The sequence below is a fragment of the Cnephaeus nilssonii genome (genome assembly GCF_951640355.1).
Source record: "Cnephaeus nilssonii genome assembly, chromosome: 10".
NCBI classification, from domain to species: Eukaryota; Metazoa; Chordata; class Mammalia; order Chiroptera; family Vespertilionidae; genus Cnephaeus; species Cnephaeus nilssonii.
In genome coordinates this window covers 25,914,826-25,937,864 of record NC_137081.1, presented here as the reverse complement: position 1 = coordinate 25,937,864, position 23,039 = coordinate 25,914,826, and the positions used below count along the sequence as shown (strand labels likewise).

Below are 23,039 nucleotides of genomic sequence, written 5' to 3'. Positions count from 1 at the left end.
GAAAGAGAAAGCAGGGGTACTGGAAGTGGGGATTGACTGCAAATGGCTTGAAAGGTTTTTGGGAGGAGGGGGTGATAGAAATAGTGTAGGACTGGATTGTGGCAATGGTTACATAGGTATAAAAATTAACTGTGAATTATTGAGCTGTAGTCTTAAAATGAGTGCATTTTATAGCATATGAAATACTAGAGGCCCAGCGCACGATTCAATCGTGCGGGTAGGGTCCCTAGGCCTAGCCTCCTGCGATCAGGGCCATCTTCTGCCTGTTCGCCAGTCCCCAGGCCCAATGCTGCCTCCGCCGCCGCCACTGAGCTGCCAGGCTGTTGGGATCACCAGCTCATCCCCAGCCGATGCCGCTGCTGCTGGGGCTTGAGGCGCTGACGAAGGAGAGCACGGCAGGGGATCCGGGTGCGGACAACTGGCTCCCCGCCTCCGATGGCAGCGGAGCTGGGCAGGGGATCCGGGTGCGGACAACCGGCTCCCCGCCTCCGATGGCAGCGGAGCTGGGCAGGGGATACGGGTGCGGACAACCGGCTCCCCGCCTCCGATGGCAGCGGAGCTGGGTGTCCAGGGTGTCCGAGGCAGCCCCCTTCAGCGGCCGCCAATCCAGCCGTTGAGAGGCAGGGGGGCGGGGGGCGGGAGTCCCGCGCCTCTCAATGGCCGGATATGCCACCCCGAGTCCCGCCCCCCAGCCTCTCACCGCCCAATCGTGGGCGTAGCGGAGTGATGGTTATTTGCATATTGCCTTTTTATTATGAAGGATACTGCAATAAAACACAAAGGAGGAATATTTAAAAAAAAACACTCTAGCTCTTAATTTACTCAGAAGATTACAGTATATGTGCCTTTTAATCTGACCTAATTTTTGACATTTCTCTTAGCCTAAATTAAGATTAATACTGAGTAATGTGTTAAACTTACTAATATCATATATATATATATATATATATATATATACACACACACACACACACACACACATATCCCCTATAATATTTGCTTCATGTCCTATATAGCATGTTGAAATTTATAGTACTTGCCAGGTTACTAGTATTTTCTATTTTAGTTTTGAAGTAGCCTGACTGGTACCAAGTTCTCTCACTGCTCTGTTATTCAGTCACTTCACAGTATATGTTCTCTATTTGCTCTTAACCAGTTGAGCTGTGTTCTTACTGAGAGTCAGTTGTGCTTGTTTTCAAACCTGTTTATGCCAGTTGTACTTCTTGTTATATTTGCAAAACAATAAAAAGGTGCAAAAACCAATAGAACTCGTTCTTTGGCAAACTAGATAGAATGTTTTGGAAAGACTTGACAAAGGCAAATCGCTAAATATTGGTTTGAATTAGGTGTGAGTAATTTAAAAGACTGGAGTGGAAATTGTAAAAATCTAGTAGAATTTTACATTCAGATTCCTTGCTCATACTCCATCTTAATGAAACTGGAAGGAGAAAAGTTAGACATGAGCATGTGTAAGAAACAGTGTTGGAATCTAATTATAGGACTTATTCAAAGAAAGTTTTGATATCTCAACGTACACTTCTGTACATTTTAAATTAAAATGTTTAAGATGCATGTATATATGTGTATTCGTATTTAATAGTTTTTCTATTTTACCACATCTCTTTAATTAACCAACCAATTACTGGTTTTGATCTGTGTATGGTACTTTTCTCTACCACAGAAAATGTATATTCAAAGGTGTAAAAATCAAGTTTATAAATAATTTATGCTGTAATTGGAGTGACTATTTTCATAATAAAAAGGATTATCATGGCTTTTTAATTACTAGATTTGTGCCAGGTTTTTGTTTTTGTTTTTCTTTTCCTTTTTTTAAAAATTAAATCTTTATTGTTGAAAGTATTACATTTATCCTTTTTCCCCCATTGACCCCTTCTAGCCCTACTCTGTCCCTCACCCCAGACCTTCAACACCCTATTGTCTGTGTCCATGGGTTATACATATATGCATACAAATGCTTTGGTTGATCTCTTCCCACCACCCCCACCTCCACCTTCCCTCTGATATTTCACAGTCTGTTGCATGCTTCTATGTCTGGATCTATTTTGTTCATTAGCTTATTTTGTTCATTAGATTCCACATATGAGTGAGATCATGTGATACTTGTTTTTCTCTGACTAGTTTATTTTGCTTAGCATAATACTCTCCAGGTCCCTCCAGGCACAGTTACTGTTCTTAAGAAAATCCACGTTTATTGATGTGAATATTGTACCAACCTTTCATTCCTGGGATAAATTCCACTTGGTCAATGGCATATGATCTTTTTAATATACTTCTGGATCAAATTTGCTAATCCTATCTAATAAAAGAGTAATATGCAAATTGACCATCACTCCAACACACAAGATGGCTGCTCCCATGTGGTCAAAGATGGCTGCCCCCATGTGGACACAAGATGGCCAGCAGGGGAGGGCATTTGGGAGGGACAAGACCTGCAAGGGAGGGCAGTTGGGGGCAATCAAGCCAGTAAGGGAGGGCAGTTAGGGTTGACCAGGCTGGCAGAGGAGGGAAGTTGGGGGTGACCGGGCCTGCAGGGAAGGGCAGTTGGGGGGTACCCAGGCCTGCAGGGGAGAGCAGTTGGTGGGGGACCAGGCCTGCAGGGGAGGGCAGTTAGGGGCAAACAGGCTGGCAGGGGAGCAATTAGGCATCAGGCTGGTAGGGAGTGGTTAGGGGGTGATCAGGCTGGCAGGCAGAAGCGGTTAGGGGCAATCAGGAAGGCAGGCAGGCGAGCAGTTGGGAGCCAGCAGTCCTGGATTGTGAGAGGGAGCCCAGATTGGAGAGGGTTGCAGGCTAGGCTGAGGGACACACACACACACACACACACACACACACACCCACCCACCCACCCATGCACGAATATAGTGCACCAGGCCTCTAGTATTTTGTTGAGGATTTTAGCATCTGTGTTCATCAGGGATATTGGCCTGTAGTTTTCTTTCTTTGTAGTGTCTCTATCTGGTTTTGAAATTAGGATAATGCTGGCTTCGTAAAAAGAGCTGCAAGTGTTCCTTCTTTTTGGATTTTTTGGAATAGTTTGAGGAGAATAGGTGTTAGTTCTTCTTTGAATGTTTGGTAAAACTCCCCTGTGAAGCTGTCGGGAACAGGGCTTTTGTTTGCTGGGAGACTTTTTATTATTATTATTATTACTGATTTAAGTTTTTTTTTAATATATTTATTGATTTTAGAGAGAGAGGGAGGGAGAGAGAGAAACATCAATAATGAGAGAGAATCATTGATTGGCTGCCTCCTGCACGCCCCCTACTGGGGATCGAGCCCGCAACCCAGGCATGTGCCCTTGGCCGGAATTGAACCTGGGACCCTTCAGTCCCCAGGCCAATGCTCTATCCATTGAGCTAGGGCTTTACTGATTAAATTTTATCAGTACTTACCAGCCTATTTATGTTTTCTCATTCTTCCTGATTGAGTTTTGGAAGATTGTATTTTCCTAGGAATTTGTCCATTTCATCCACATTGTCCAGCTTGTTGGCCTGTAGTTGTTCATAGTATTTTCTTAAAATCCTTTGTATGTCTGTGGTGTCAGTTATTTACCACTTTTGTTTCTGATTTTATTTATTTGGGTCCTTTCTCTTTGTTTCTTAAGAGTCTGGCTAATGGATCATCAATCTTGTTTATCTTTTCAAAGAACCAGCTCTTGGTTTCATTGATTTTCTTTTTTTGCATTGTTTTTTTAGCCTCTATATCATTTATTTCTTCTCTATTATTTCCTTTCTTCTACTTACTGTGGGCTTTTTTTGTTTTTCTCTAATTCTTTAAGTTATAGGGTTAAATAGTTTATTATTAATTTTTTTTTGTTTTATGAGGTAGGCCTATAGTGCTATGAGCTTCCCTCTTAGGACTGCTTTTGCTATGTCCCATATATTTTGGGTTGTTGTGTATTCATTTTCATTTGTTTCCAGGAAGGTTTTGATTTCTTTCTTGATCTCATTGGTAACCCATTCATTGTTTAATAACACGCTGCCATGTGTTTGAATGTTTTTACTGTAGTTAATTTCTAATTTCATTCCATTGAGATTTGAGAATATTCTTGATATGATTTCAATCTTTTTGCATGTCCTAACATGTGGTCTATCTTTGAGAATGACCCATGTGTACTTGAAAAGAATGTATATTTTGCAGCTTTGGGGTGAAATGTTCTATAAATGTCAATTAAATCCATCTAATCCAGTGTGTCCTTTAGAGTCATTGTTGCCTTCTTAATTTTTGTCTGGAAGATCTCTCCAGTGAAGTTAGTGAGGTGTTAAAGTCCCCTACTATGACTGTATTGCTGTCAATCTCTCCCTTAAAGTTCTTTAGAAGTTATACACACACACACACACACACACATACATACATACATACATACATACATACATATATATATATTTAGGTGCTCCTATGTTGGGTGCATATATGTTTCCCAGGGTTATATCCTTTTGTTGGATCAACCCCTTTAGTATTATGTAGTGACCTTTACTGTCTCTTGTGATGGCCTTCATTTTGAAGTCTATTTTGTCAGTTATGAGTATTGCTAACCCAGCTTATTTTTCATTTCCATTTGCATGGAAAAATTTTTCCATCCCTTCCCTCTCTTTCTTTGTGAGCCTTTTTGTTCTGAAGTGGGTCTCTTGTAGATAGCATGTAATTTGTTCATGTTTTTGTATCCATTCACCTACCCCAGTGGTTGGCAAACTCATTAGTCAACAGAGCCAAATATCTACAGTACAACGATTGAAATTTCTTTTGAGAGCCAAATTTTTTAAACTTAAACTTCTTCTGATGCCACTTCTTCAAAATAGACTTGCCCAGGCCGTGGTATTTTATGGAAGAGCCACACTCAAGGGGCCAAAGAGCCGCATGTGGCTTGCAAGCCACAGTTTGCCGACCACGGACCTACCCTCTGTCTTTTGATTGGAGCATTTACATTTAAGGTTATAATTGACAGGTACTTATTTATTGACATTTTTATTCTTTATGTCTGTTTCTCTATTTCTTCTCATTACAGCAGTTTCTTTAGCATTTCTTACAGTACTGGGTTGGTGGTGATAAACTCATTTAGCCTTTTTATGTCTGGGAAGCTCTTTATTTCACCATCTATTTTGAATGATAGCCTTGTTGGATATAGTAATCTTGGTTTCAGATCCTTGCTTTTCATTACCTTGAATACTTCATGCCATTCCCTCTGGCAGTTACTGATGAGAAATCAGCTGACAGCCTTATGGGAGCTCCTTTGTAACAAATTGCTTTTCTCTTGATGCCTTTAAGATGATCTCTTTGTCTTTAATTTTTGGCATTTTAATTATGATGTGGCTGGGTGTGTGCCTGTATGGCTTCTTCTTATTTGGGACTCTCTGGGCCTCCTGAACTTGTGTGACTTTTTCCTTCATTAGGTTAGATTTGTGCCAGTTTTTAAGGACAACTTGTTTTATATTGAAACGTGAGGCAAACTTGGATGACAGTAGGGAAGTTGGACTTGAAGGGCATGATTATAAAGAGTAGCTTCAGTGCATAGGAAACAGTGAGAGCCATAAAAAAGCAGGAAAGATGTGTGCAGAGGGAATTTTGGAATTTAAGATCTTGAGGATAGTAGTGTGAAGCCTGAGAACTTGTCGAAGTTATCAATGAAAATTTCAAACTCACTAAAGTTGATTTCAGGACTTAAAAAAAAAAAATGTGAGCACCACAGATGCTAATAAAAGAGCAGCTTTCCTTGTGTCCATTAGGTATGTACCATTATGTAAGATACATAAAAGAAGATTGGAGGAATGATATATGAAGAGAGTGGTACTCATGGAGAATTTATTAAAAATTGGTTGGAAGGTTAATCAATATCATTGTAGCTGCATTGCTAATATGTTAGAACTTTTGTTCTTGTTCAGCTTGCAGCTTTGATGTTGCTTGTAATGACAATGTTTCTTTTAAAAGAAATGATACAAATTATTCTTAACTGTTTGTTGTACAGCTTCTAGAATTTACTAAATCTAAGTACTGTAGTACTTTGACAAAATGTAAAAAAAACAACAACAACAAAAAAAAACACACAACACCACACATGTTAAAAAATCCGTATGAAGTTCTTAACTGTTTTTGGATTACAGATGCCTTTAAGAATCTGGTGAAAGCTCTGAGCTTTGTTTCCAAATTACTTATAAATGAACAAACATTAATTTTATAATTTTAGCAAGTTCACAGCCCCACCAAAGCCCAGAGAAATCGTGTTTAAGAACAGAAAAAAATTATATTACTAATCCTCTTGTGACTTAAAAACAATAGTTATTTCTGTGTACTTGGATGTAATACTGACTTTCAAATAATGCCCAAAATAGGACTTTCATAGCCAATAGTTCTGGGTTACTTGTGCTCTATAGCAGCAGTCGCCAACCGGTGGTCCGTGAGGTCCGAAATGTTGGTGACCACTGCTCTATAGTGAGATACCTGTAATCAATGTTGGTAAGAACTTGAACATAAGATGATTACTAGTAGGTAATTTGTTTAAAATGATAGTAACTGGAGGTGTTTTAATTATGTAATATTTAATGCTGCTCTGTTATAAGTCTTAGAGTCTTTTAATATTTACCAATAAGCAATCAACTTAAATCATTTGGATCTGTATTTCATTCAGCTCACAATTTTCATTCATAGAATATGATCTTTAAGTAGAGTATTTAATAAAGTAAGAACCATGTTTGAGCATGGTATGGCTTTGGGGAGAAAGAAAGATCTGACTACCTTTCTCCTCTGCTTTCTGTTTACTTGCCCCTCCTGGTGTGTGCTAGCTTTTTCTCCCTTTTTCTTAGGGTAAATGGACATTGTTTGTTTCAGTAACGATTATAAATTGAAAAATCTTTTATATAACTTAGGAGGTAGTAGAATATTCTGTGTTGCTTAAGATAGCTTGAAGTGTTTTTCACCTGCAAAACTGACTGCTTTTGGAATTTTATTTCCTTTACTGTTGTAGCTTACAGTGATTATATTGTCTGCAGGAGTTCTACTCATGTTTTATGATTTTATTTTCACTGCAGGACCGTGTATATGTACAACAAAATAATGTGGAGAATGTCTACAACTTGGGATTAATTATTTTTCGAGATCAAGTTGTACGATATGGCTGTATTAGGGATCATCTCCGACAAACATTATTGGATATGATCGCAAGAGAGCGGAAAGGAGAAGTTGTAGACCGGTAACTCATTAGGTTTTGGTTTTTAGCAGTTATACCCTGAGAACCAATTTATTGTCAAAATTTTATTAAAATGAAAGTTTGATTGTCTAGCACATTATGAAAATTCTCAAAAACTTACATCACAGTTAACAAAGTTACATAGATGTTAACTTAAAAACACACTTCTATTTTTAGAAGAGACCATTTAACCTTTAATTTGGTATACTTTTTTTAAAAGCAATTCAGCCATTAGTCTTCCCATTTGATTTTTCTTTTTTTTACAATTCACTGAAAATATTTTATTGGCGTTTTGGACAGAAACGGGAATTTATTTACCAGGAAGGGTGATCCCGTCATACTTTCACTGTAACCAGCAGATGGCCTCCTTCTTGCTGACTCTGATGAGCCCCATTGCAACCTGAACTGCATTTCTTGTCTGCGATGCTGAAACCTCGCCTACCGAGCACATAGAATTCCAGGCTGTAGATATCAATGCTTGGGTCATTTATGATCCCCAGATCGATGTGTTCCTGGATCCCCAAACCAAAGTTTCCAATATCTGAGGAGTTATTTTGTAATTCATACTCTCTCACCTTTAGACCTTTCTCCAAGAGTTCTTCTCTTCTGCCTTGTCCCCACAGAGTATGCAGTGGATGGCAAATTTTTTCCTTTGATTTTTCTTTTTTTTTAAAATATGTTTTATTGATTTTTTACAGAGAGGAAGGGAGAGGGATAGAGAGTTAGAAACATTGATGAGAGAGAAACATCAATCAGCTGCCTCCTGCACACCTCCTACTGGGGATGTGCCCGTAACCAAGGTACATACCCTTGACCAGAATCAAACCTGGGACCCTTGAGTCCGCAGGCTGACGCTCTATCCACTGAGCCAAACGGGTTAGGGCTGTATTTTTTATTCTTGCATTTTGTTCTTTTTCTGGCTGGATGATAACATTTTTTTTTCTTTTGTCTTTAAGGGTTTTTGGCTAGCCTTTCTTCTTAACGTATTTAAAGAAAAATGTTGCACATAGTCTAAGCCAGCTAAGAACTACTGTACCATTCTCATATTCCTTCTAATGATTACAGTGACACCAGCTCAAGTGGCTTGAAACATGCAAGACTGCTTTCTCTGCTTCTCTATTCAAAGCAACTAGTAGATGAAGACTTGTAAAGTTCTTTGTTTGTTTTTTAATCCTTACCCGAGGATATTTTTCCATTGATTTTTTTAGGGAGAGTGGAAGAGAGAGGGAAAGACAGAGAGAAACATCGATGTGAGAGAAACACATCAATTGGTTGCCTCCTGCATGAGCCCTAACCAGGGCCCGGGCCAGGGAGGAGCCTGCAACCCAGGTAAATGCCCTTGATCAGAATCGAACCCAGGACCCTTTGGTCCGCAGGCCAATGCTCTATCCACTGAGCAAAATCGGCTAGGGCTGTAAAGTTTTTTATTTCCACATTGGTGCCTGGTCGGAATTGCCTAAAAGTCATTTGGTACAAAAATTTACAAATCAAGCAGTGCAGCCTCCTTTCATCCTCCCTGCTTCCTGATATAATAGCTTTTTTATTCTCCCGGTGTTTTTAAATACACAGGACTATTTAGACAATGACATCTTAAACATATCTTTCAGATGTTTAAGTTATTGCATGAGAACAATGAGATAAATACCTGTGCAGTCAAGGTACTGCCTTCCAATGAAAATTACTTTAAAACCTCATGTTACAAAGAAGCTGCTTCTGGGAAATTGGTCACTGATTTAAAAAATATTCTGAAACTTTCTAGCTATTTCTGTTGTATTTTTTATATGAATCTTTGATGTAATTTGATTTTCAAGTGTTTGTAACTTCTTTTGACAGAGGCGCAATAAGAAATGCGTGCCAGATGTTAATGATTTTAGGTCTTGAAGGACGATCAGTCTATGAAGAAGATTTTGAGGCTCCTTTTTTGGAAATGTCTGCAGAATTTTTTCAGGTAATCAGTGAAGATATATAAATAAGTGCTCTTTTAAGATGTTCTTAAAGTTATTAAATGTGGTTACTAATTTGAACATTTTTTTACCTTTTTTTACTGAGGCTCTTACGTTGCAAATTATTTACCCACAAATTACTAGGCAGTGTATCACCAGTGAAGTTTCACTATACAGGCTTTTGATATTATAAGTAACTAGTAAAATAAATGTAGGAATGTGCATGATCCCATAGTGCATATATGTCTTCAAGACTGTTGATTGGAAAGCTATAGGTCAGTAAGTACAATTGATATACATTTGCAGCATTATGCAGTATACAACCCAAAACGAACTAAATTGCTGAAAGCAAAGCTAAACTATTACTCATTTATAATGAAATTATAATAACAATAACTGAGGAACATGACAGATAGAAGACAGTATTTATAAGGTAATGATGATAGCCAGGGATTATTAAGATGATCTCACCAAGATTTTTGTTTGGTGTGTTAATGTCTGTTCTTAGAAATTTGATTATTTTCAAGGACTAAGACTACTTTTTGTTACAATAGTAGCAAGTGTTATTAAATTTATCTATAGTTCATATCAACATGTCTTTTATTATGTAATTCTTAGATATATTCATTAATCCTACTTTCAAATAGGTTTATTAAATCATTTGGGTTGACATTTATAATTTAGTGGAACCTCTATAAGGTTGGTGTTAGCAGGCAAGATTATAGTTATTTAAAAGCTCCATTTCTCCAACTTGAGTATATATACTCTTTTGAGCCTGAGAGTTGGGGTGACAGGAGGACTTCAGTAATTAACTATGCCAGCAAAACTATATGATAAACGTGATGATTCCTTCTAGGCATAACTTTACATTAAAACAGATCAAAGAAGAATTTGCCACTCTCACTTTGAGTCAGATGCTTTATTCTGGCATGTGTTTACTTTTGCTGCTATTTGGAGTACATTGGCAGTATTTGAAAAACACTGCTCAAGGATAATGTATTAATTCAGTTTTATGTAAATAATGCTTTAAAGTATATAACGCAGACTGTATGATCATGTGTAATAAACTATATGAAGTTTTAATAGTGCTTATTATATATTAGTTTTGATTTTTGATAAACACTATAGAAATATAGTTAAAAGCAGAAACACATTTTGCTTCTGTGTTTTTAAAGAATCATGCTTCCTATTTGCAGATGGAAAGCCAGAAATTTTTAGCAGAAAACAGTGCTTCAGTTTATATAAAGAAAGTAGAAGCTAGAATTAATGAAGAAATAGAACGGGTGATGCACTGCCTTGATAAATCAACTGAAGAGCCAATTGTAAAGGTGGTGGAGAGGGAACTTATTTCCAAGCACATGAAAACTATAGTAGAAATGGAGAATTCTGGGCTAGTACATATGTTGAAAAATGGAAAGACAGAAGGTAAGTCTTAGCAGTTGGAAAATCCTTATAGTTCTACCAAGTTCTCAGTATTGTTTTTAAATTTTTCTCTAATTAAGATAATGAATGTTAGTTTTTAAGAAGTGGTTTATATCACTAATTTAGTTGTTACTTTGGTAGGATTTAATGGTAAAGCTTTGCATTTTTTACTGAGGATTATAGATGTTTCTAGTGAAGTGACTTTTTTCTATCTTTCATCTTAAGTCTCCTCACTTTGTGTTTTTCTTTACCCAGAAGATAAATGTAATACTGGTGAGGACAACAAGCTCCTCATCTATTCCTGTACTTTGGTGTTATATGCTAGAGGGTTTGGACTCTATTCACGAATATTGTCCTGTAGTTTTTATGATTCTTTTAAAATCTGAAGTTCCAATCTTAAAATTTTTGTAGGCTTTCCTCTGGGAGTTAGTTGTGATAAGGTTTCCAAAAATGCAAAAATAGTTGGTGTATTTAAATAAATTAGTTCATTGGTTTTGGGGATTCTGAAATTATAGACTAAAAAAGGAGAAGGGAGAATTGCATAAAAGTAAAAATAGAAATTTTGAGATAACTGTAGCATTTACTCACTTTGGCTATTTACATTTGTTTGTTTGTTTATTTATTTATTTATTTATTTATTTATTTATTTATTTATTAACAGTACTTTGTGACAACTGTAGCATTTCCTTGTGTGGGCTATTTACCTTTATTTTCCTGAACACAGTATTTTGTGACAAGTACCCAAGAAGAAATAAGGAAACAGTTATGTTGTCCTCTTAATTTCTGAAGTTTTGCTTTAAAACTCTTGACTTTATAAATAAATCCCTGACATGATATTGAAAAATAAACCTGGTACTTACTCTTCTATTCTCCTGCTTATTAATGAAGTTTTGGCAATGTTTTAGCCACTTACTTCTTATAGATGAAATACAAATTGCCTATTTGGGGTAATGACCTATAGATGAAATACATATTGCCTGTTTGGGGTAATGACGTAGGTAGGGAATGAAAAGAAGAATTTTTTATGTGAATAATTTTTTAAAAAGGAGGATATAAGAAAATGGAAAAGAAACATGATGAGAAGAGAGGTTGTCCCATGCTTCCTTTAATGGAATCCTTACTTTGTGTTTTGAAATGGTTATATTTGTAAACGTGTAATAAGTTTCTAAAAAGTTGTGTATAACTTTGTAGATTTTATTAAAGCCAAAAAAGTTTCGTTTTAAAAAACCCTCTGGTAAACATTTTTGTAAAAGCAACAGAACAAAAATCATTTCACAAAGTATGTTTGTCATGTTTTCTAAAATAAGCTACTCCTGCATGTCTCAGGTCTAAGTCGGGTTAGCAAACTTTCTTGTATAGGAGCAGGCAGTAAATATTTTAGGTGTGTGGGCCATGAAGTAAACTACTCATCTCTACTGCATACTGCGTATTGAGAAAGTAGGCATAGACAGTATTACAAAAGAATAAGCTTGACTATGTTTCTGTAAAACTTCATTTGATTTATTTTTCATACGCTGTACAAAAAAGACGATGAGCTGTATTTCTGTTTGGTCTATGGACTACAGTTTGATGACTCCTGATGTAAATGGTCCCTGGCAGACTTGGACTTTAGGAAAAGCATTGTCCCTATTTAAACAAAATTAGAATCAAAATTTTCTAATGTACTGTTTAGCCATTGAGTTAATTCTTTCTTACCTACCTTGAGAGGATGGGAGGGGGGAGATTAAATGGGCTGAAGATTAGAAGCTATGAAATGTTTGATGGAGAGATTGTTAGCCATGCCTGAATTATAGTATCTCTATAACCTGGATACTTCAGTTAAAAGCATTAATTATGCCTGACACGTGGCAAGTGCTTAAGTACACAAATGAAGAAACACCACAATAGCTACTTACCATATATAAGCAACTATCTGTGATTCTAAATTAAATTGTAAAAATCTGGTTTCAATTTTCCTGACCTCCCACTAGAAACCTAATTGTGCAATATCTTAATTTTGCTAGGCTCTGCTCATGATCATTTTGTCAAAAATAGGTCAGGGTCACAGCTTCACCATTATGAAGCCAAATGTCTCATAAATCAAAAAGTGAAAAACAGTTTTCCCATCATAATTGGAGGATGAAAAGAATTGACTGATTATCAGATGCAGATAGTGCTGTGAAGTTCAAATGGCATCTCATTTTGGTATTTAATTTTGAATGCCAAGTATTTTTCATTTTCTCTTTCACATCCTCCACTACACCATATATTTATATACAGTGAAAGACAATGAAATGTATTAATTTACATACAATTAACTATATAGCATATAATTAAGTAAAACTGTGACAGCATAGGAACAAAACAGATAAGTTGGGAACCGTTGTGTTAGAGGTATTTGATATGCCAAATTACTGTAGTATATATCCACACTGTTGAATTTGTAATACCTATTTTCAACATGAGAAATTTGGTTGTATGCTAAATGAGAAAAACTGTAAGCTTTGTTCTGCATAGATTACTTTAGATTTATATTATTGATGAAAACTTATTTTTAAATAAAATTTGTTTTTGTAAGTCACTAAAACAAATTTTAGAAGCCCCTTTTATAAAATTTGCTTCTAACTATTTTAAAAATACATACAACTTTAGTTTTAGGAACTTAATTTCTCTTGTAAATATAGACCAGCCTAGGTAAATTATTATGGCCTGTTTGCCAAATATAGCCCACCACCAATTTGGTGGGGGGAAAAATTTTTTAAAGAATATGTTTTGCCCTGGCAGGTTTTGCTCAGTGGATAGAGCGTTGGCCTACGGACTGAAGGGTACTAGGTTCGATTCCGACCAAGGGCACATGTCTGGGTTGTGGGCTCGATCCCCAGTAGGGGGTGTGCAGGAGGCAGCCAATCAATGATTCTCATCATTGATGTTTCTCTCTCTCTCTCCCTCTCCCGTCCTCTCTGAAATCAATAAAAATATTTTTTTAAAAAGAATATGTTTCATTACACAGAACATAATATACATTTTAGACTTAAAAACTAAGGTTTTATTGAAACATAGTTATGCCCATTTATTGCCTATGGATTCTTTCTTGGACAATGGCAAAATTGAATAGCAACAGAAACCATATGTGGCTCACAAATCTAAAATATTTACTGTTTGGCACTTGACAGAAAAAAAATTCTCAGTCTCTAATCTCTACTGCTTGTTTTAGCTCCATTTTCAAAAGTTCTTGATTATAAAACTTTTTTTGTATTGTTGTAAAGTTCTAATATAATAGTCTCCCTATAAGTTCTTATTTCAAAGAAACATTAGACATTTGGAAAAGCAGTATTTCAACTCTACATTTTAATCTGTGAACATGATACCAAAAATGGACAGAGTCAAAAGTGTTCTTTCTGAGATAAACCAATTTTTAAAATACAGATACTGGCTTTAAGACATCACCTGGGAAATATTAGAGATTGCTCTGAGGAAAATATTAAAGAATAGGAATTTATGCTATACATTTCATGTAAACTTTACCATGATATGAAATGAAATAAATTCTAGTATATTTGTTTTCATGGTTATTGTTTGAACTTTAAAAATAGACATGCTTAAAAATATTCATAAGACTTTAATAGGTTTTAAAAATTTTTATTGACTATAAATTACACCATAATGAAAGTTATCCTTATACAGTTTATAGTAATACTAGGTTCTAGATTAGAATTACTTAGGACAAGTTATACAGAAACTAAAAATTGTAGTTTTCATTTTTGTGGCTTTGTTAATCAGTTCGGGCATCTTCTCTTCCATGTAAACTAAAATTGCTGAGACATTTTATTGATGCTTTCAGAGTGTCTCATCTGAACCTGTATCATAAATTGCAATAATAACCATTAATTATTGGCCTGTTTATTCCTTTTTTCTATTTTGCTTGGGGGAGTGGGTAGTAGTTTTTCATGTCAGCAAATGATTGCAATGGAAAAATAAGTTTAAGTATTACAAACCAGCATGAACAGAGATTCACACTTTTTCTTAATCTTAAAAGTGGCCGATTTGTGTTTGCTTTCTGATTACAGACCTCGCTTGCATGTACAAGTTATTTAGTCGTGTGCCAAATGGTTTGAAAACAATGTGTGAGTGTATGAGTTCCTATTTGAGAGAGCAGGGTAAAGCCCTTGTTTCTGAGGAAGGCGAAGGAAAGAATCCCGTTGACTATATCCAGGTAGGTAAATACAGAAGATTATCTTTAAGTTTATGATAAACTACTATTGACAAGTACTAAAAAGGTCACTTATTATGACATGTAGTATGTATTTTTTACTTAATTTTCCCTTTTAGTAAATTAGAATGTATAATTATCCTTAAAGATTTTAGAGTTTTGCAAAGTATGTATATATTAGGAAGCCAGATTCAGCTACTTTTTATTTATTCTGTCTGGTAAAGACCTTATTTAAATAGTCTTAAGAATGAAAGTTATTCCTTTCTACTTTTTTATATGCCTAAGTGCTCATATACTTTAGTGTATTACAAAAACAACCATGTGTTACTTTTGTTTCAAAATGTTTTGCTTTCAAGCAATATTAAGAGCAGAAGATTTTGTTCCAGATTTTCCTGTTTTAATATAAATAAAGGGCTCTCAAGGTACATTTTTAAAGCTAGTTTTCTCGGGCTTGCCCACTTAATAAAGATAGGATGAGGAAAAACAAGTGAAGAGGTTCTTTGGTTCATCTTAAGTGCAGTAATAAATAAATGAATGACATTTTAATACAGGCTTAGATACGGGCTTGAAAATAATATAGAATCTCTAAGTTTAACTCTGAATGCACACATTTATATTACCAGCAAAGTTAAAATAAACATACATGTTTGCATGCATATTGTTTCTAGAGACATTATTATAATGAATCTTAACTTTCTTTTTTTATTTGGAAGGGCTTATTGGATCTGAAGAGTAGGTTTGATCGCTTCCTGCAGGAATCATTTAATAATGACCGACTCTTTAAACAAACTATTGCGGGTGACTTTGAGTATTTTCTCAACCTCAACTCCAGGTCCCCTGAATACCTCTCATTATTTATTGATGATAAGTTGAAAAAGGGAGTCAAAGGGGTAAGTATAGTATATTTGAAAATACATTTAAATTTTACTTATAGATATAAAATTGTATATGAGCTTGGGAAATCAAATACAAAATTAGGGAATTTTTAAATATAAAAATAAGCATGTGCTATGCTTAAATGTAAAGGATTGTTTACGGTATTCGAAATGGCCAGAGGTACTTTGACATTTCACTTAATCTATAAAAACAAACTACAGGGGTTATGTATCAGATAATACTTGGATGCCAGGAATTTGAAGGCATAGGCTAGAATAACAGAAAATAGTTTGAAAGCATATATTGAAGCTCAGTTTCAAGTTTTTATTGTATACATGGGATCTTGGAAGCTCACTATAGCATAGAAAATTAACTTAAGAGTATTGTTATTACACACAAATTGCTCTTTTTTACTTCACCTTGTAATTTTTGAGACAAAAGGGAAAAGCAATGAATGGCCACAGGTTTTACAGGCTCCTCTAGCAGAAACAAAGAAAAGTTCAAGACAGAATAAAAGACACATTTGTTTATTCTTCCATAAATTTTAATATAAGCTTAATACAACCTGCCACAGTATCACCTTTCCCTATTTAAAAGATAAGGGTGATGGGGTCTTATTACTCTTTAAATCAGCGGTCGCCAACCAGTGGTCCGCGGACCACTGGGGGTCCGAGAGGTCCGAAAGGTTGACGACCGCTGCTTTAAATTATAGCAAATTATTATCTTTCTGTTTGCACAGTTTAGATTTGACTGATCTTATATGACAATATCTGTCTTTTGGCTATGTAAGTTCCTGTCTACATATTATGCAAAGGCATTGTAAGATACTCTTTTTTTGCATTTACAACTTTATTTCATCTGTTCTTCATCATCGTTTAATCCAGCCAAGTATCATTTCAGTAGTAGCCCTCTAGGGCTAACCTTTCGGACCTCGCAGACCACCAGTGGTCTGCAGACCACTGGTTGGCAACCGCTTCTCTAGGAAATGGAACTCCACATCAATGCCTGATGGATGCTGCACTAGAATAGGATGTCAGAGTTGTGGTGTGCTCCCTTATGAAGTAGGAGGCACCTTCTCTTAAGGAGATCCCTCCTGACATAGCACAACCAAGTATTTATGTTTGTTGTCACAGTATTGTTTTTAAACTGTTGAACTATGGTGCTATTTTTGTACAACTAAAATTTTGAAATTATTAAGTACTCTTTTAATTGATTTTGCAGCTAACAGAACAAGAAGTAGAAACAATATTGGATAAGGCAATGGTCCTATTTAGGTTTATGCAAGAAAAAGATGTATTTGAGCGTTATTATAAACAACACTTGGCAAGGAGACTTCTTACAAATAAAAGTGTTTCTGATGACTCTGAAAAAAATATGATATCTAAGTTAAAGGTAAGGTGTGTATAAGATGAAATGGAGTGTACCTAACTAATGTTTGTCACATGATTGAACAGCAACATTTGATTGGAAAAGATTTAACTGATTTAAAATACTATTTTTATAAACTTATAAAGCTGTACTTACATTTATTCAAGTTCTCAAATATTTGGAGTTTGCTGGAATTTCTCTTAGCATGGCAGGGTACATTCATGGCAATCTGGGAAGGATTAGTACAAGGGAAACAATAAAGGCAATATTACTATATAGTTCTGTCACAAAAGTACAAAGGTGTGGTCCACAGACCACCTGTACACGTATCACATGAGGTGCTTGTGAACACGAGTTCTGAGCCCCTGCCTTCAGTGAGGTTATTAATAGATTTAGAATCTGCATTTTAAACACTAAAGTTTGGTACCTGTACTTTAGAGTAACCATTGGAAAAATTTAGAAATGATGACAGTAACATGGAATCGTTTATTTGTATGTTTTCTCATAGAAAAAAACATCATTTATTTGTTGTTTTCTTACACAGACTGAGTGTGGATGTCAATTCACATCAAAACTGGAAGGAATGTTTAGGGATATGAGCATCTCAAATACAACTATGGATGAATTCAGGCAACATCTACAGGCAACTGGGGTAAATTGTTCTATTTCTGCTTATATATATCTTATGTAAAATCTTTTGTAGTGGACATTTTCATCCATATATCAAATGGACTGTTGTCATTTTTTAAAATGTCCAATAGTATTTGTGAGTGCTTTAAAAAATTATTTTCCCTCATATAACCTCTTTTTCTAACTATTGATGTTAAATTATTTTTTTTTATTCTTCTAAAACAGTTTATCCTCCTCACTTGAAGGAATGTGCTGAAAATTTAATAAATAGAATGATTCTGCTGTTAAATTCTTATAGATTGTGAAAAGAATATTGGGCTTATGCAAGCTTTCTGAAGTATAGTTCTCTTCCTTTCACTTTACCCCAGGATTGAGCTGTCTTTGTTACCTCCTATTTAATTGATATTAAATGGATCTGACATCCTCGGGATTGGTGGGGATGGGCTGAGTATAAAAACATAGACACTAGTGTGTTCTAAGTGTGGTTCTGTATTGCGACTCTAGAAGGCGGTGAGCTGCAACTTATATGACTTTGGAGACCGGTGGGGTTTTGTGAGGATTTAATTAAGTTCGGAATTTTATTTTTTTAAAAGTTTTCTCTCTCAAGTGACTGTATTTTACTTTGTAGTTAAGATATGTCACAACCATTTTTTAAAATACTAGGTCTTTCCTTTAGTATTTAATGGTCCCACAGTCTCATAACAAACAAAATATGTGAAAATAGCTAATTTTGTAGAAAAGGGCAAGTACATATCAAGGCATTCTGACCCACTTAACTGTCCGTGCCAAGCATTGTAGGCACTGGGTGTACAGCAGAGAATGGAACAGACAAAATTCCCTGCCAGTGTGGAGCTTATATTCTAATCTGGGAGACAGATGATAAACAAGATGCGTAAACACATAGTATCTGAGCTGGCAATAGAACATACAAAGGAAATTGTTAATAGGGAAGGGTGGTCAGACAAGGCCTCTTTTAAAAAATTAGATTTTAAGAAAAGACTTGAAGGTAAAGTCTTTGTTGAGTATATGGGAGAAAAGGTTAAAAGGTTTAAAAAAAAAGAGAGAGAGACTGTTTTGGGTGTACTGAACCAAGATGTGAGCTCAACACCCCAGTCCACCCAACTTACAAAGTACCAGCAGTTCTCAGCCCTCCTCCGTTCATCATCCAAGAGTCTCTGCTGTGATCCTCTCCTGTGCATCATCTAGGATTTCTATCTAGTTTTAGTTTCTTTAAAATGGAGTGATCATTTAATAGGTATTTGTGAAGAAATCTGAGTGGAATATTTCAAGATATTTTTTATAAGCTGATCTCTTCCTTTTAAAAATCTGTCACTAAATCAGGTTAGATAAAAATACAATGATTTAGAATAAGCTGTGAATATCAATAATAAAGATGCTATTTTACCTTTAAGAATCTTTATATGCTTTATTTTTGTTAAATTAATTTGTTTAACAAGAAGAAAATACCTAATGTAACAGAGATAGTAGCCATCCATATTCAAATATTCATAGAGCATCTACTATGTAAAACAGGATTTAGTATCCTATGCAAAGTTTGTTAGAATGTGAACTACAGGCAAAAACATGTTGATCAATATACTTCAAATATGAATGCAATAGAATTATTTTATTTGTTTGTTAATATGATAAAAATACTAAAATTTGAGATGAGAGCTAGTATCCTAAATTTTTCTTTTAAATGACACAGATATGACCACTTAACATTTTATCTTAAAAAGCTGCAGGGCCAAAGTTTGCATTTCTCAATGACACCACTAACCCTTTGTTCACATGCTAACAACTGTCCTTTGGCCAATGTTTTAAAGTCAACATCTTAAGCAATATATATAAATCCTAGACAGGAGAGTTAAAATTTGAAAAACATAGGTGGGCCTTACCTTTAAGAAGATAATGTTTTATTTGCTCAATATCGGATATGAAACTAACTACTTTGATAACTGACACAGTGTCTATATGGAACAGATAACAAATCCTAGTTAATTGTTGGGGAACATCTTTTTCTCTTTTACACAGGTATCATTAGGTGGTGTTGATCTCACAGTCCGGGTGCTCACAACAGGATATTGGCCCACTCAGTCAGCCACACCAAAGTGCAACATCCCACCAGCACCAAGACATGCTTTTGAGATATTCAGGAGGTAAATGTAGATCAAACTTAGTATTTCTAAGAACAAATAACTGTCCAAAGTTGAAATAAATTTGAGCATTTGTAGTGTCCCTGATTGAGGATAAATATGCTGTACTCCATTTTTTACCTCATGTTCAAAAGGAGAATTATCCTTTATGCTTTTAATATGCATTGCATAAACTCTTTTCAAAGGAATCTTTTATTGATGTCCTTCAGCATTATTGCATGCTAACTTTTTAACTCTGCCTTACATAAGTTTTATCCTATCTATATACATATAAAAGGCTAATATGCTAAGTGCCCGTCTGGGTAATGACGTCACGTAGCAATGCCCGGCTTCCTCTCCCTAGCAAACTAGCCTCCTTGCAGTTTCTTCAGCCCAGGAACACGACTTGCTTTATAGCCAGGTGGAAACATTTTACACTGTAACCAAATGTCTGTGAAGTGTTTTCCCATACCTCATTTCATTTGATCCTCACAGAAGTCCTTGAGTAGGTAGGTAGGAGACTCAGTGGAATCCTGTTTTCATTAGCCGGAAAACGGAGATTTAGAAAGTTTAGAAATTTGACCCGACTGAAAAGAAGTAAGAAATGGTGAACCTTAAAAATGACTTCAGGTTTTTTCACTGTGCAGAATATAGTCAAACACTGCTGCAGTTAAATATTTTACCCTTTGTTCTCCCAGTGATCTGCAATAATAATCTGCTTCATGTTGATATTTACTGCTGTGTTGCTGACAGTTACCTGAAAGAGAAGTTGGGGTGCTTCACTGGGCTGGAAAAAGTTTAGCTACATCAGAAAGCCGGTCTAATTAAGCAAGTTTATTCTATATCTGTAAAGGCTAAGTTGACTCACGCATGCATGATACATACAAAGCTCTTGCTGACGCCAATCACACATATGTGTTTTGATCTCTCATTGTCAATCGTGAATTTGGTTGATACTTCTATTTATAGACAAAGGGCAAATAGCGATATTAAAATATTCTAATTAATTTCCTTTGAATATGCATGAATTCGTGCACTAGGCCACTAGTAGTTTATAATTTCAAATATGTAAGTTGTATGATTCTCTAAAACCTGGTTTGATTTGCTGAAGGTTTTACTTAGCGAAACACAGTGGTCGGCAGCTCACACTCCAGCATCATATGGGTTCTGCAGATCTCAATGCCACCTTTTATGGACCAGTCAAAAAGGTAAATATTAAGTAACTTAAAATTAGTCTATAGAACTGGTTTGTGATTTTTGTTGACTTGGGTCAATTATTTCTCCTATTTCCTTGTTTCAAATATTAAAAAGGTGGGAACTTTGCTTTATTTACCTCTGTTCACTCAGTTGCTAAATAATTTCATTTGACAATATGAAGATTATACCAGTAGCCTTCCTGGAGTGAATAATTACACATTTTTTATAAAATTAGATTTGAGATCATATTGCATAAAATAATAAGATGTAAGTTGATTTGAGGACATACAAAGCTATGACTCCCCTTTCCAAAATTTTTGGTCTCCTATAAGCCTTATTAATTTTCAGCAATCAAAACTGGAAACGTTAACATGAGATTTGTGAGATGTAGAAAATGTTACTAAACTGATTATTTTAAAGTGAGCACTATGCTAGTGAATGGCCTTCATTTTTAAACAGTAATCGCTTTTTTATATCTAACATTGTGAGGTTTAGAGTACTTTTACTGCTTGTGGTATAACTCTAGTCAGGGTCATTTTCCTTAAAAATAGAAAAGTAATAAAAGCTTCCAGCAAAACATAAAAGATAATACCTAAGTTGTCATCCAGGCAGCAAATGACTGTTTTATTCTATATTGTAATTAGAATTTTAGTAGTTTTATATGTTATTAAAATGGCTATGTGTATTCTAATTTTTATATTTAATGGAAATGGGAAATATTCCTTGTATTTTATTTAGTTGAATAATGTTAGAAACTTTTATATACAGGGTGAGAGAACAGGTTTATAGCTATTTGTATGGAAAAATAATACAATAATTAGTAAATAATAATACAAGAATAAACTCTGTTTTTCATACTCACAATTGTATACCTACTTTTGATCCACCCTGTATTTAAGTGTAAGTGGGAAGGTCAAGGATACCAAAAAACTCAGCTTTTAATTGTTTGTTTTGATTTTAAAGGAGAGGATTTTTTCCTAAACCATTATTTTATCTTTTGAAGTTTTATAAAACAGATCAGTAGGTTTTTAAAACAAAATTTATATGTTAATTATTGGAGACTTAAATTTCTACTTTTAAATCAGTTGTAAGAATGGCAAAGAATTCCCCCATATCCTAGCTATCATTTGATCTCTTGCTATGACCAGACCGCACAAAAAGAAACCTAACCCTACTACTTTTGGTGGTGGTATAATGGAGTGATAATAAGTCCATTATTATTCTATTGTGTACTGTTAAAATAATTTTTTAATTGTAAAATTAAATTGTTCACACACACAACGACAACCCTAAATGAAGATTTGGTATATGTATACATACGCACATACACGTTTTTAAATAACATTTTCTTTTTAATGTAGTTTTGTAAAGGAGGGGTTTGTCATTACAGGGGTTATTTCTCAAATAAACTGTTAAAGTTACCAGGATGTGATAATGTCTTCTTTATGTTTTTTAAAAAATGAAACAGGAAGATGGATCTGAAGTTGGTGTTGGAGGGGCACAAGTCACTGGCTCTAATACACGGAAGCACATACTGCAAGTCTCCACTTTCCAGATGACCATATTAATGCTCTTTAATAATAGAGAAAAATATACATTTGAGGTATGGGTTGGTTATATAAATTTTAACCAGTTGTTTTATTTCTAATTTTCACATGTTACTTGAATCTTTCTTATATGAATAACCTTTAGAGTTATTATTTGATGATGATTATTATCACTATTTTAGTAAACTTTGTGAAAATCATACATTTGTTGGGTCACATTTCATTTGGCTTTTTGAAATCAGCTGTATTGAAGTGTAAGTTTTATGTAATAAACATACCCCATGTATGTGCACAATTTGATGAGTTTTAACAGGTGTACATACCTGTGTAACTGCCATCACAATCTATAGAATACTATCCCCAAAATGTTTATATTCCTTTGCAGTCAATTCCCTCCCACTATTCCCATACCCAGGCGGCCAGTGATCTGCTTTCTATCACCATAGACTAGTCTTGCCTCTCTAGCATTTCCCATAAATGGAATCATACAATATGAATTGCTTTTGTGGCACTTCTTTTACATAGCACAGTGGGGTT

The 23,039-nt window shown here is 35.1% G+C and overlaps 1 protein-coding gene across 2 annotated transcripts in view; it reads left to right on the top strand.

The window, feature by feature from the left end:
* The window catches only part of CUL3 (cullin 3), a 110,144-nt gene that overhangs the window by 67,802 nt on the left and 19,303 nt on the right, over positions 1-23,039 (top strand). For both annotated transcript variants that reach the window (XM_079783207.1, XM_079783206.1), the window contains exons 4-13: positions 7,038-7,198; positions 9,029-9,143; positions 10,335-10,563; positions 14,607-14,752; positions 15,463-15,639; positions 16,847-17,017; positions 17,538-17,645; positions 19,658-19,782; positions 20,870-20,966; positions 22,424-22,558. In XM_079783207.1, coding sequence (XP_079639333.1) covers positions 7,038-7,198; positions 9,029-9,143; positions 10,335-10,563; positions 14,607-14,752; positions 15,463-15,639; positions 16,847-17,017; positions 17,538-17,645; positions 19,658-19,782; positions 20,870-20,966; positions 22,424-22,558 — 1,464 coding nt within the window. The remainder of the gene's footprint in view (positions 1-7,037; positions 7,199-9,028; positions 9,144-10,334; positions 10,564-14,606; positions 14,753-15,462; positions 15,640-16,846; positions 17,018-17,537; positions 17,646-19,657; positions 19,783-20,869; positions 20,967-22,423; positions 22,559-23,039) is intronic.